The sequence below is a fragment of the Musca autumnalis genome, unplaced genomic scaffold, assembly GCF_047663935.1.
Source record: "Musca autumnalis isolate F117 unplaced genomic scaffold, ASM4766393v1 scaffold_1, whole genome shotgun sequence".
In the NCBI taxonomy this organism is placed as follows: domain Eukaryota; kingdom Metazoa; phylum Arthropoda; class Insecta; order Diptera; family Muscidae; genus Musca; species Musca autumnalis.
In genome coordinates this window covers 279913584-279926902 of record NW_027411644.1, presented here as the reverse complement: position 1 = coordinate 279926902, position 13319 = coordinate 279913584, and the positions used below count along the sequence as shown (strand labels likewise).

Genomic DNA, 13319 nt, shown 5'->3' with positions numbered 1-13319 from the left:
TTATATGGCTGAACCCTATATAACAAGCTGATCCTATGGTTTTGTGCAGACGATAGGCCTTTCAAATATCTACTAAGCTAAGCAGGCAATTTAAAAAATGTTCTGAAATTGGCTTAAAACTCTCTTGGAGGGTCCCCTTGACCTTACAATTATCAATACAAATGGATGAACTTCACACACACTTTATTCAAGTGATATTTGATCGTTTATATGGTTGAACCCTAGATAACATGCAGACGAGTTCTTTTACCTACAACAAATTTTCAAATTTTTATCCTGTCCAATATTTCGTGGTAGTATTTAATCAGTAAAGCCTCATTCATAGCCTGAGGAACTTTTATCAAACATTTAAAGGCCTCGTTACATAAGAAGCATGACATTCTTGCTTAAGTCATTTCTGATAAATAATAAAAAAAAAACGGCCGACCCAAATTTGAACTAAGTTGACCTTTTCCTTTTATTTTTCTGCCAGAAATAATGTAATAGCCTATTTAGATATGACTTCTACCAGATTTCCCATACACAAATAAATCCTCGTATTGGGTGGATTTTGTAATTTGACGTATGTATGTTTTTTTGAGACGAATTCAATTTACAAAAAATTCTTTTGACGTTTCAAATTCGATCAGATGGGCTGATGCATCTACCTTGGTAATTGTGCTTTGAACAAAAATCAGCTGACTGCCACTTAAATCCTCCAAAATGTATTTCTAAATGCAATGAGATTTGTACTGGATTTATGAAATCCAGTCGAGGATTTATGGATAGTCTAAATGAGCTATAAGCAAGAAAGCCAGCCACTTATGTACCCGATGCCTTAAGAAAACCTGTTAAATTTCTTGCTAAAATTAATTTTTTGCAAGCCCATAAAATCAGTATAAGAGAAAGTATTTGGCTTAGATCATTAATCAAGAACGAAAAATCGAGGTTGGAATGTGATCACATACCGCTGTCTTTCTAACTATTAATGATACTAGCTAAAGATTGGCTATCATACGACCCATCGCTTTTGAGATCCGCGAGATATTATTTTCTATAGCTTAATTTAGGAAAAGAATAAAAGATTAATTGCAAAAAGAATTGAAAACACAAAGGCAGTCTTGCTTAAGTCATTTCTTGTATAAGAATAAAAGACAAAGGATAATCTAGTGCAAATATGGCTGGTTAGATTGTCAAGGCCTGGGTACATAAGCTGCCTCGCCTGCTTACCTTGCTTGCTTCTGATAAATGAATAAAAAAGAAAAAAATCCAGAATAAAATCCAGTTCGAAATTTGCTCGGCCTTCTTTATTCTTTTATTTTTATTATGTCAGAAATGAAGCAGAAAAGCAGGGCAACCAGGCGAGGCAGCTTATGTAAGCAGGTCTTTATTCCTTTACCAGACATGACTTGAGCCGTCGCTGATGTGCCTTCGCCTTTAAACATATTGACAATATTTTTTTAAACAGCTTCAACTTATTTTTTTCCAATTTTTTGCTTAACGTTTCATTGACTCTTTTCCCTATAATTTTCTCAAACAAAATTTCAAGATTGTCATTATTTAAAATACTGCTGTGTTGAACTTACCATATACTGCTGGACTACTACAACTCCTCGTCAGCGATGGCCGACTAGACGAGGAGTTTGTTTCTTCTTCGCCGCAAAGAGTATCCAGGTTATCTTTCGGTCTTTTATTACCGTATTCTAAAAATAAAGCAGGAGAAGAAAGAATTGTTAAACATTTTATACAAAACTACGCAAAAAAATATTGAAATAAATAAAACTAGACCATGAGGCATGTGTAACGGTATATATGTTTATGTGATATAAATTCTATATTTACAATATTCTATGATAACGTCAAGGAAACACAGAAAAGAAAACAACAAAAAACATGTTATCCAAGTTCCATGCCATAGAAAAATTTGCAACTTGTTGAATTGGTTTTTTGTTTTGTGTTTTTATTTTGAGGAAATATGGTGGGCAAAGAAGTAGTAATAAACTTTATATACATTACTTGAAAACATTGGTGGCAACATGCCCAATAGGAAAAATTGGCGGGCATATAAGAGATTGTTAGTTTTGTTTTGCGAATGTTAATACAATGGTTATTAAAGACTTGCGATGAATAAGTTAGTAATTTAAGGCGCAAAATTATTAAATTTTAATTTCTAGCCTTCATTTTTACAACATTTCGCTTTAATTTCTAGAACTATATCTTTTGATAGATTACTAATCGAATTAAAATTGTGTTCTCAAAACAATTCTTTTATTTTTTTTCATAAAGTAAAGTATTTTATTCATAAAATTTGTTTAATATTTATTTTGACAGTTGAAATGCCGTAACCTTTTTGATGAATAAGCTAATGACTTTGTACTGAAAAGTTTATAACATAAAAATACACTTTTAAAAGTTATCTCTAACATTGATAGAAGAATAGTAGCGAAGCAGAACTGATAAGGTGTTGGTGTTGGACGTTAGAAGAAAAAAATTAACAACGCAAAAAAAATTCTCTAGGGCGAGGAGGGAGAGATAGTGCATAGGCCTGATATAATTCTCAACAGTTAATATTTTTGTTTTAGATATGATACGATAATTTAGAATATTCTGTATTGTAGAATATTAAGATGAAGCAAAAAAAAAAAAAAGAGTTACATCAAGAATTTTGGAAATTCTTGATCCCCGAACAACATAAATAAGGTGTAAAGAAAGCGGTACTAAGAATGTTTTATAAATTGGGTACATACAGTTGTGAGTAGTTGCATTTTGCAAAAATATATAAATGAATAACCCATTGGAAATGGAAATTAATTTATAGTAATGAATTTGATAACCATTCATTCAATTTTATTTTTTATACTGTTAAATTATATTTAATCTGTTGAAGTATTAGGAATGGAGTTGTATTTAATTCAAAATTAGCTACCTATCTATGTTACACAAAGTTATTTAACAACTGTAATTGAACTATGTATTGATTTAGAATAAAAATGAAATAAATTTAATCAGGGTTCAATTTTGCAGTGTGCGTCTGAGAATACGTCTGAGACGTATAGGCAATGGAAATGACATTTGAAACCGAGTGGGTTTGTTAAATCCGTTCATATATAAACGCACTATAAAAACTCATTGCAGGTTAAAAGAGGTGTCGGCAGCAGTTCCATTATCTTATATTAACAGTTCGTAGCAGTACTTCTGCTTCAAACAAGTGATCTTTGATCGTTTATATGTTTGAACCCTACAGAAACGGCAGAATCTACCAATTTTTAAATTGGGTCTATAAACTGCGTGCACTTTATATGCCCAAATAAGAGCTCATTACAGGTTAAACGTGGTTTCAGCAACAGGTTCATTACGTTATATTAACAATTATAGCATTCGAAGATGTACTTCTGATCAAAACCTGTGATCATTGATCCTTTATACTTGTAGAAAATACTGTAAGAATCTATCAGTTTTCAAATTTTTTCAATAAATACCAAAATTTTTAAGAGTTTCTATAAATTGTAATTTTCCAGCCCTGGCTTCTCTTTAATACCCCGTTTATATATAACCGGATTTAACAAACCGACTGGGTTTTAAATGTCAATTCCATTGCTTATATTTCAAACAAGTCCTTATAAAGAAGGTTAACCCTGCAAAAAGCTCTAATATAAACAGCATATAAGAGAAATTATATGAGATTTTTATTATTTATATTTATAAAACAATTTAAATGACTTTCGGTACAGCTAGATCCTAATGAATGTTCAGAAATAATAAATGTTAAATGATTTACGGCCATGTTTATATTATAGCCTTTTGAGGGTTAACCTTCTTAATGAGGATTTATTTGAAGTATACGCAAAGGAATTGACAGTTGAAACCTACTGGATTAATAAAATCCAGTTATATGTAAACGTACTATTAATCTCACTTATGTGGATTAATGGATTTATTAAATCTAGGACAATGTAAACTCACTATTAGTTAAGATTTTACAGCATACGATAGGATTAAATAATTTCTTATAAGGAAGGAAAATCTCAACTTTGTAAACTCTCTCAATTTCACTCGGACAGAAACAGCTGTTATATGTCATATGTTCGTTCACGTGTGTGACAAACGACGATGGTAAATGAACTGAAATGCATAATTTCGTGGGCATAAATTGAATACTCTACCAGCTAGCGGATAAATCTGAAATGTTTAACACAGGTAGATCTTTACGTCCTGATTACAAAGATATAAAGTTTTTTTGGGGGACCTCCATACTTCCCGAGATATGGACCTCTGAAGTTCCGAAAATTCCCTTGTTAAAGTAAGAAAAAAAATTAAATTAGTCCCAATTTACATTAGAAGAGTTTACTTGCGGCAATTGTCAGTTTGATGGAGAGAGAGGTGAGGCATATGGTAACCCTTTGCCTCTCAACACCCTCTCTCACCAACAAACTGACAATTGCCGCAAGTAAACTCGCCTAATGTAAATTGGGACTAAAAAAATGTTTGTTCCCGTTCGTTAAATTGGCTCCTGTCCAAAGGAAAAAGTCTTAAATCCCCGGCCGAAGGCCGGCTACTTAGAAAAAACTTACAATTTAAAAAATTCAGATTTTTTCCGCCAGCTGGTAGAGTATTCAATTTGTTCCATTTCATTAATTTTTTTAATAAAATTCACGGTAGAATGGAGAGGGACATAGTAGAGTAAAATCATGAAATTACTGTAGTGAGGAATTCGATCTAAGAACGCCTAACTTCATGACATTTTTTAATGAGATTCCCTCTAGTTTGGACCGGGACTTGTGGAGGAAAATAGTGTATCAATAACAGTTGTTATGTTTAACCCCCTGTTTTTGTAACTTATTTTTGTTCGTTCGTCTATATTCGTAATAATTTAGGGATCCATAGCTCAGCCCACAGATGACATACAGCCATAATTTTTTGTAGATGAGTTCCATATAGGTATAAGGTGTGTACGATAACCCAAAAATTTGTACAAATTCGTAGAATTTTTACTGAATGCTGTTCGATAACAAAATTATCCAGCAAAAGAGAGCGAGTTTGGAGAGATTTTTGGAGAGTTCTGTGACTGAGAACTTGCAAATTTTTGCTGGGAAAATTTGTACCGTAAAAATTTGCAAGTGCGGCCAGCTGACTTTTAATCAGCTGTTCAATGTAAACAACTTGAAATGTTAACATTTTTGACCAAGAAATTTTCACATTTTTTTAGATTTTATAGCGTTGTGGTTAGGATTACTGCTTTAAATAAGTCAAATGCAATTTTAAAATTGATGTTTTTGTTCCATTTGGTTTAAAATATCAAAAGAACCAATACCAATTTGCATACATTTTCGGAAACAGCTGACTTTCTTGCAAGTTTTTACAACATTTTCGATAACATTCGGCAATTTTTCTTGCTTGAATGAGTAAAATTCACTGAGAGAGGTTGTTGGAACCGACTGAATAATATTGCTGGCAAAGTTATGGTACACACCTACTGTTGCACTAAATCCAATTGAAATAAATAATTCATCTTATTAGAAAAAACTTTAACTTCCTAAACTGTCTCCTCCAAACAATAGTTACGAGAGAAAGAGGCAAAGAGTCCGAAAGACATTACGAAGAAAGTAGTGCATCAATAGCAGTTATTATTATGTACATGTCATATGTTCGTTCGTTATTTCTATTGTGTGTGGTGAGAGACTGACTCTGACGGCAATGTCAAGTACGAACATTTTTCCAACTGGTTTTTTAGGAAACAAAACCAAAGCAAGTACAAACAGAGACTTGAGAAGACTTGTTGTATGCATGTAAGTACGTAGCACTGGGTGTTTGTGTGTAAAATGACGACTGCAATATTGAATGTATACAATAAGAAAAAAAAAAAACAAAAAATAAAAGACCACTTTAAATACTTGACTTGTTACTGTTTGACTGGTTGGTTGATTTCTTGTACGTCTTGTACGATGCTGGTTGTTGTGTTATGTTTTTCTTGTTGTTTATTTTGTTAGTGCCAAATACCAGTTACAAAAGTAGCAACAATAACAACAACAATGGAAAAAATAACGACATCAGCTAAACTCGAACTCGTACTCGAAAGGTCGTTTCAAAGCGTTTTAACAGTGTTGCCTACTTAAAGAAAGCATGATTGGCGCGCACAAGTTTTTCAAGTCTCCTTCCTTGATTGTGTGCTGGCTGGCTGTTTGTTTTTTTTTTCCTTTTTGTATTGATTGTTGCTCTTCGTGTTGTTGTCTGTTTGTCTGTCTATAGTGGATGGAGATGGATGCGGATGGGAGGAAAGGAATCCAATGCAAAAAACAAGTAAAAAATGCGACGACGAGACAAAAGCAACAATAATAACAAGAAAGAAGAAGACACTCATTGACGACAATAACGAACGTCGTACATACAGAGGGAATGACTCACAACAAAATGAAATGTTTACAATTTTCTTCTTATAAATGAGTAAACACAAACACACAACCACACTCACAGAAGATTTATGTACATTGTACAACATCATCATCATCATCAACAATAATAACAAAAATAGAGGTAATTTACACGAGGAAACAATGTTTCCTTGTTTCCTCTAAAACGTGTGTTCCGTTTTGATTCTCATTCGCAAAATTGGTCAGTGTTGGGAACAAATGTATATATGATTGTACAAAAACGTACAAAAGGCACTTTTGGATGGATATGTGCAAGAAATAAATAATAATTTCATAATAATTTATTTATTTTGTGTTGTAAAAAAATGTTTCTTGTAATTGTTATAGTAAGGTATTTCACTACTTCATGAATTGATACCCATTTTTTAACAATTTACGACAGGTAATACAGGTATTTTTTACCCTCATGTGTCATACTTTTTACGGAATTGTTCATGAATGGTTATTTATATTATTAACCCTTTCTTTTTACCTGTTTTTGTAGTTTTCCAAAGAATTGTTTTTTGAATATTCATGTACAATAGGTAGACAATCATTTTTGGTAACTTTATGTAAAAACGTACGTCTACCGTTCAAAAGGTACGCTTGTTAAACAGCGCAACCCTGAAAATGCAATTACGAATGCGAATCAAAACGGAACACACGTTTTAGAGGAAACATTGTTTCCTCGTGTAAATTACCTCATACATACAGCACAACATCAGCATCGTGAAGATGAATGTTTTTGTTGCTGTTAATATTTGTTTGTTATATTAATATATTCTTTATGAGAAAGAGTGAAGCAACAACAATAAACAATGTGGATTCTAAAATAAATTGTGAGTAATATTAATGCGGAGTTTGCAAATGAACCGTGATGGTTGCTCGTGGTGATGATGTTGTTGTTGCTAGCTGGGCTGCGGTGCTGTTAGTGGTTTGGTATTACGATCACCTGTATGATCAAAAACATAGGAATTTTTTATTTTAAATTTATGCCATGAATGACGGGGTACTCTTAGGAATTCATTCCGCAATGACTAATTTGTAATAAATAGGAGAAGGTAGAAGTGGGTAAGTACAAATGAGTGGTGTGTGCAAGAATGATGAATGTATCAGCAGCGATTAAATTATACAATAATTAAATTTAAAGCAACAATCATTTGAGTGGTTAAAGAGTGCCGCCGACAGTTAAGGGGGTGTGTGCGGCGCGGTGGGTAATCTTAAAATGACTTTTTGAGAAGGATGATTAATAAATTTGCATTATGCATAATTTATAAACTGACATTTTTTGCTAACGTTGTCAGTCAGTCATTCAAATAACAAACAAATTAGCAAACAAGCGTAATGGAAAAAAGCTTACGTTTTACTTTCGTTACGTCGTTTTTTTCGAAAAGCCAACCAATCAGACTAACAACCAAGGTGGCGGGCGGTTGGTCGGTGGGTGAAGATATTGCATACGTAATAAAAATATCAATCTTAAACACAATACTGGTTATAATAACACAAATTTTTAGCACACACAGAGTAGCGTTTTTTTCTTTCCTCGCTCTGTAAGACCACAACACCAAACAACAACGAATTGTTTGAAATTATTTAAATCAACAGAAAATAAAAGCGCAAAAACTTACCTTTAGTGATTGGCATAAATCTTAGCAATAGGCACGGTGATTCTCTTTTTATCCGCATTTTCATTTCACTTCAAAAAAATATTGTGTGCTATGACTCACACTAGCACCTTCTCGCTCACACTGCTGCGGGGTTCTCTCCCTGGTTTGGGTCGTCTCTTTCTGGGTTGCTGTTGTTGTTTGCTTTATTTTCGTTGCGTTGTTGAATCACACATATAAACACACAACAAACACACTCACTCACGTATACAAACGACCGTGTTTTTTGTTTTTTCTTCTTTTTTAATCTACGTATGTATGTATGTAGGTAGGTACAACACGACTACGTAAGTTCAGTAAAAAACGGCCAAAGAAATCACTTGAGTCAATCAAGCTCGATTTAAATGAAACAATTTTTGTTTTTCTTTACGATTATCACCAGTAATTCAAATAGACACACACAAAAGGGGGGTTGCTGGGTGGTGGGAGGAGGTAGTGTGGGTTAAGAAGTTTCAAAACTTACTTCTTCAAGTTGTTGTTTTCTTTTTAAAAATCCTTGTTTTTATTGAAAATTATCCACTAACTTGTTGGACACGCGTACAAAAATATTTCGTCGTTTTCTTTACCGATAGGCTTTACGACAACGAAACGCACTTCCTGCTGTCAATGAATGTAAATAAGCGCGGGGATAGTTTGTTTTATATAAAATGCGTGGCCAACTTTTTTGGTCAGTTTTGAGTTTCTTTTTAGTTGAATGTCTCTTTCTGTTTTATTATTTTCTGTCACTTGTTGTTTCTTGAATAAAATTAATTATTATTTAACAGAAGGCACTTTGTTGTTATTAATTGGTAATATTATTATTGTATTATTCTCACTCAATGTTTAAAATAGTTGAACAGAGTTTCTATTAGTTTTATTATAAACAATTCGTTCGTGTTTAAGATGGTTGATTTTTTATTCCGTCCGGTTCACGACGTCTTGCGAATTCTGTTCTTTACGCTCTCAATTCATTAAAGGTTGAAACTCGGAGCAGTGAATTGATGTCTGCTGCCTCTTTATTTTTTCAGATTGTGCAAACTGAATGGATAACCAGGGATAGCAAAGTTGTCTTTCGATCATTCGACTTTTAGGTTGGAAAGCTCTAATAATCGAAGTCGACTTTTGGTTATGGAGAAAATAGAAAAGTCGACTTTTTGTGGTCGACTTTCAGTTTTCCTACTTACGATTTTTTATATGACAAATATTAGGTGTGTTCGTTTAAGGGGTGTTTACACTATCTATCAATGTCATGTGAGATGTCAAATTTGCAACCTGTAAATGTTGTACCCAAAAGCTCTGTTCCTTTACGTGCAAGAATCTTCAAGTTTTGCCACTTTTTACTCGAAAAGCGTTCCGTTACTTCAGACACCATACATTTCATATGGGAGCCGTTGACAACTTTTACTACTTTTGCCGGTTTTACCATTTTCAAAAGTAAAGGAACAGACCAATTAAGGCCTGCGTACATAAGCTGCCTTGCCTGCTTACCTTGCTTACTTCTGATAAAAGAATAAAAAAGAAAAGGGCAACCCAGTTCGAAATTTCCTCGGCCTTCTTTATTCTTTTATTTTTATTATGTCAAAAATGAAGCAGGAAAGCAAGGCAATCAGGCAGAGCAGCTTATGTACGCAGGCCTTTAGTGTGACCACAATGAAAATTTTCATCTATCAAAATTATGTGGCAACTCATATGTAAATTTTTCGTTTAGGGAGCGCTCTATTCGGCTATGTATTTTCGTATGTAGTTGAGAAATAAATTGTTGGAAGAAAACAATTTTACCAAAATATGAAGAAAGTAGGTAAAGGAAACGAAAATGTGAGTGCGATTATAGTTTTTAATAAAATAAATTGTGTTTGTTGCGTGATTTATATTATGTGGCCATTCGAAATTGTAGCCCAGCAAAAAATTTTGGAAGTAGTGCAATTGGAGTTACAGTTTCACAACATCTTTCGATGTAGTCTAATGGGTACTTTACACGGTATGTTTTTTACATATGAGTTGTCACTTCTCCCATACATAATATATATGCAAAGTGACAACTCATATGAAAAAAACATATCGTGTAAAGTACACATAACAGAGTTATGAAAAATGCACTCCGTTACATACATTTTATAAGCAGTGCTGTAGAGATCCCTACAGAAAAAAACAGTTGGTTGATCCCTACACATTTCTTCAAAAAACAACAAGAGTGTATACATTTCGGAGAGTTTGTTATCTTCTTCTTCTTCTTTATTTGCACATTCGTTTTCCGAATATTAGCGACCAATACAATTTAATTACAATTATCATATATACATTATTTGTTTTCATACATTATTTATCAAATCTGCAAATCCCTCTCTGTCTCTCGCCATGCTTAATAGATTTGTGACATCTCGAATACCAGTCCATTCCGTGATGTTATCAAGCCATGTTAACTCTTTCCTTCCTCTAATGGGGTTTCCTTCAATCTTTATGCGGGTTATATTTTGTAATAATTTATATTTTTGATTCCTCATAATATGTCCCAAATAAGCAGTTTTTCTTCTCTTTATGGCTGTGATGAGTTCTCTTTCGCAATGCATTTTCCTCAATACTTCAGCATTTGAAACATGAGCAGTCCAAGGAATTTTTAATATTCGCCGATATATCCATATTTCAAAGGCTTCTAACTTTTTAATATCGGCAGATTTCACTGTCCACACCTCCATTGCGTACAGTAGGACTGACCACACATATGCTTTGACAAATCGAGTCTTCGTTTCAAGATTGACGTCATGGCTGGTAAAAACTCGCTTGTATTTCAGAAATGCATCTCTCGCCAACTCTATTCGGCATCTTATTTCCTTCGAGGAGTCCCATTGTTCGGTAATTGTAGCTCCAAGATATTTAAAAGTCTTAACTCTCTGTATGTTTGAATTGTGTATTTTTAATATGGCGTTATTGTGTTCTTCTTTTTTGCTTATAATCATAAATTTTGTCTTCTGGATATTAATTTTTTTAAGCCATATTTTTCACTGCAAGTTGAGAGTGTATCCACAAGGTGCTGAAGTTGGGATATGTTATGTGCCATTAGAGTTGTGTCATCAGCATATCTAATGTTGTTTAAAACCGTACTGCCTATATGGATGCCATTTCGCAATCTATTGATCGATTCGTGAAATATTTGTTCTGAATAAATATTGAAAAGCAATGGAGACAGTATACACCCTTGCCTGACTCCTTTGGATATAGGTATACTTTCCGTTTGTTATAAAATAAAGAAATAAAAACTGAAGTTGCGAACATTTTTGCTGTAATTCACGAGACGAAAATTGTTAATGGAGTGAAGTGCAGTTGGAGTCCATGTCGAAAGCTGAACACTACATCAAAAGCTCTGATTTAGATCGAAAAGGGAGTGCATTCTAGCTGTGTGCTGTGGAAGCAAAATCGAGTGCATCCTAGCTGCGCGCTCCCTTATAAAATTCATAAGTGAATTCATAGAAAAAGATATACTCCAACGGCACTTGTATTGTACACTTGTAGTGATTCAACTGCATCCGCGGATGCAAACTTTTTGCTGGGAATTGTCATTCCAGTATGAACGTGTAAACATGGACATAGTGGTCACACTATAGCTTTGTTCCCGTACTTTTTTAAAGTAAAACTCCTAAAAGAGAGAAAGAGAAAAAATTGATGTCACACAAAATTTTTTTCAAAAAGTTCTGGAACGCAGAAATGAAAAAAAATGTCAAAAAAGCTGGAACAAATGTCAAAGTCGGAGTACCAGCCAATCAGACGCCGGTCGAGTAAAAAGTTTTTAAAGAGAGCGTCATTCAGCGCCATTTTTGTTTAAAGAGAAGTGAACATTCTACAACTTTTTTGTGTACGGGAACGATTTTTCGAGTAAAATATGTAAAAGTCGTAAAAATTTTAAAAACTTTTTAGTTCTTGAACACAGCTTATATGTGTGTTCGTTTACTCAAAATTTTTACGAATTGTTACTGGAAGTTGTTCGATTACTTTACAGTAAAAGACCTTAAGGCCTGCGTACATAAGCTGCCTTGCCTGCTTACCTTGCTTACTTCTGATAAAAGAATAAAAAAGAAAAGGGCAACCCAGTTTGAAATTTCCTCGGCCTTCTTTATTCTTTTATTTTTATTATGTCAAAAATGAAGCAGGAAAGCAAGGCAATCAGGCAGAGCAGCTTATGTACGCAGGCCTTTAGTCGTTTACAAGAAGTTACTGGACTTCTACAAATTTGTACAAATTGTTGAGTAAACGAACAGACCTTATGTGTACAGCATTCACAGGTAGCAAATTTGACATCTCATATGACATTCATAGATAGTGTAAACACCCCTTAAACAAGTGTCGAAAAATCCATTCTACAATTTTTTACCTGTATAAATTTTGCTGGTAGCCTGTGGTAGAGAGAAAGGCATTTTTGCTCCTTCTCACTCTCTTAAAAATTGCTTCCACTTTTACCACTTTTTGGGGATAAGGAACGCTTTGCAGGTTAAAAATGGTAACCGCAGGTAACTAGGCGTTTACACCAAACAGTTTGTCTTCAAATACAACTCTGATTTACTAACACATACATACATTTGTCGGCTGGCTTCCAGCTGTCCATCATTTTTTCACAGACAGTCCGGTTAACAAATTTTTGACATTTTTGTGAAAAAGAAGTGAGATGATAATTTAAATGTGCTGAAAACAAAAGAAAATGTATAAAAACAAAATATGTGAATGGAGAACGAAAACAAATCGATGATTTTCATTCATAATTTTACAACTGTTTTTGCAGTTGTCTGGACGCCTACGTCACACAGGCAAGTTTTGGGGTTTTGACAATCAATACATGAACTCAACTGTCCTGTATTGTGTAAACGCAGGGTAAGTAAAGGAACACAACTATAGCTTCGTTCCCGTACTTTTTAATAGTAAAACTCGTAAAAGAGACAACTGCAAAAAATTTGTTGTCACACACAAGTTTTTTGAAATAGTTCGGGAACGGAAGAATGGAAAATACGTCAAAAAAACTGAAACAAATTCAAAGTCGGTGTATCAGCCAATCAGACGCCGGCAACCATGTTACTATTTTTTTACTCGCCCAAATTTGTCGTGTAAAAAGTTTTTAAAGAGAGCGTCATTCAGCGCCATTTTTGTTTAAAGAGAAGTGAATATTTTACAACTTTTTTGTGTACGGGAACGGTTTTTGGAGAAAAATGTGTAAAAGTCGTAAAAATTGTAAAAACTTTTTAGTTCTGGAACACAGCTTATCATTGCTTTTCCAGCAATAATAGCTTTGTTACTTTACGTTAAAGTT

General features: G+C 33.7%; 1 protein-coding gene across 1 annotated transcript in view; it reads right to left on the bottom strand.

The window, feature by feature from the left end:
- puc (dual specificity phosphatase puckered) overlaps nucleotides 1-9250 on the bottom strand; it is a 31803-nt gene extending 22553 nt beyond the window's left edge. Inside the window, exons 1-2 of the mRNA XM_073961314.1 lie at nucleotides 8015-9250; nucleotides 1566-1682 (exon numbers count right to left, since the gene is read on the bottom strand). Coding sequence (XP_073817415.1) covers nucleotides 1566-1682; nucleotides 8015-8078 — 181 coding nt within the window. The 5' untranslated portion in view covers nucleotides 8079-9250. The remainder of the gene's footprint in view (nucleotides 1-1565; nucleotides 1683-8014) is intronic.
- Between the last annotated feature and the right edge of the window lie 4069 nt (nucleotides 9251-13319).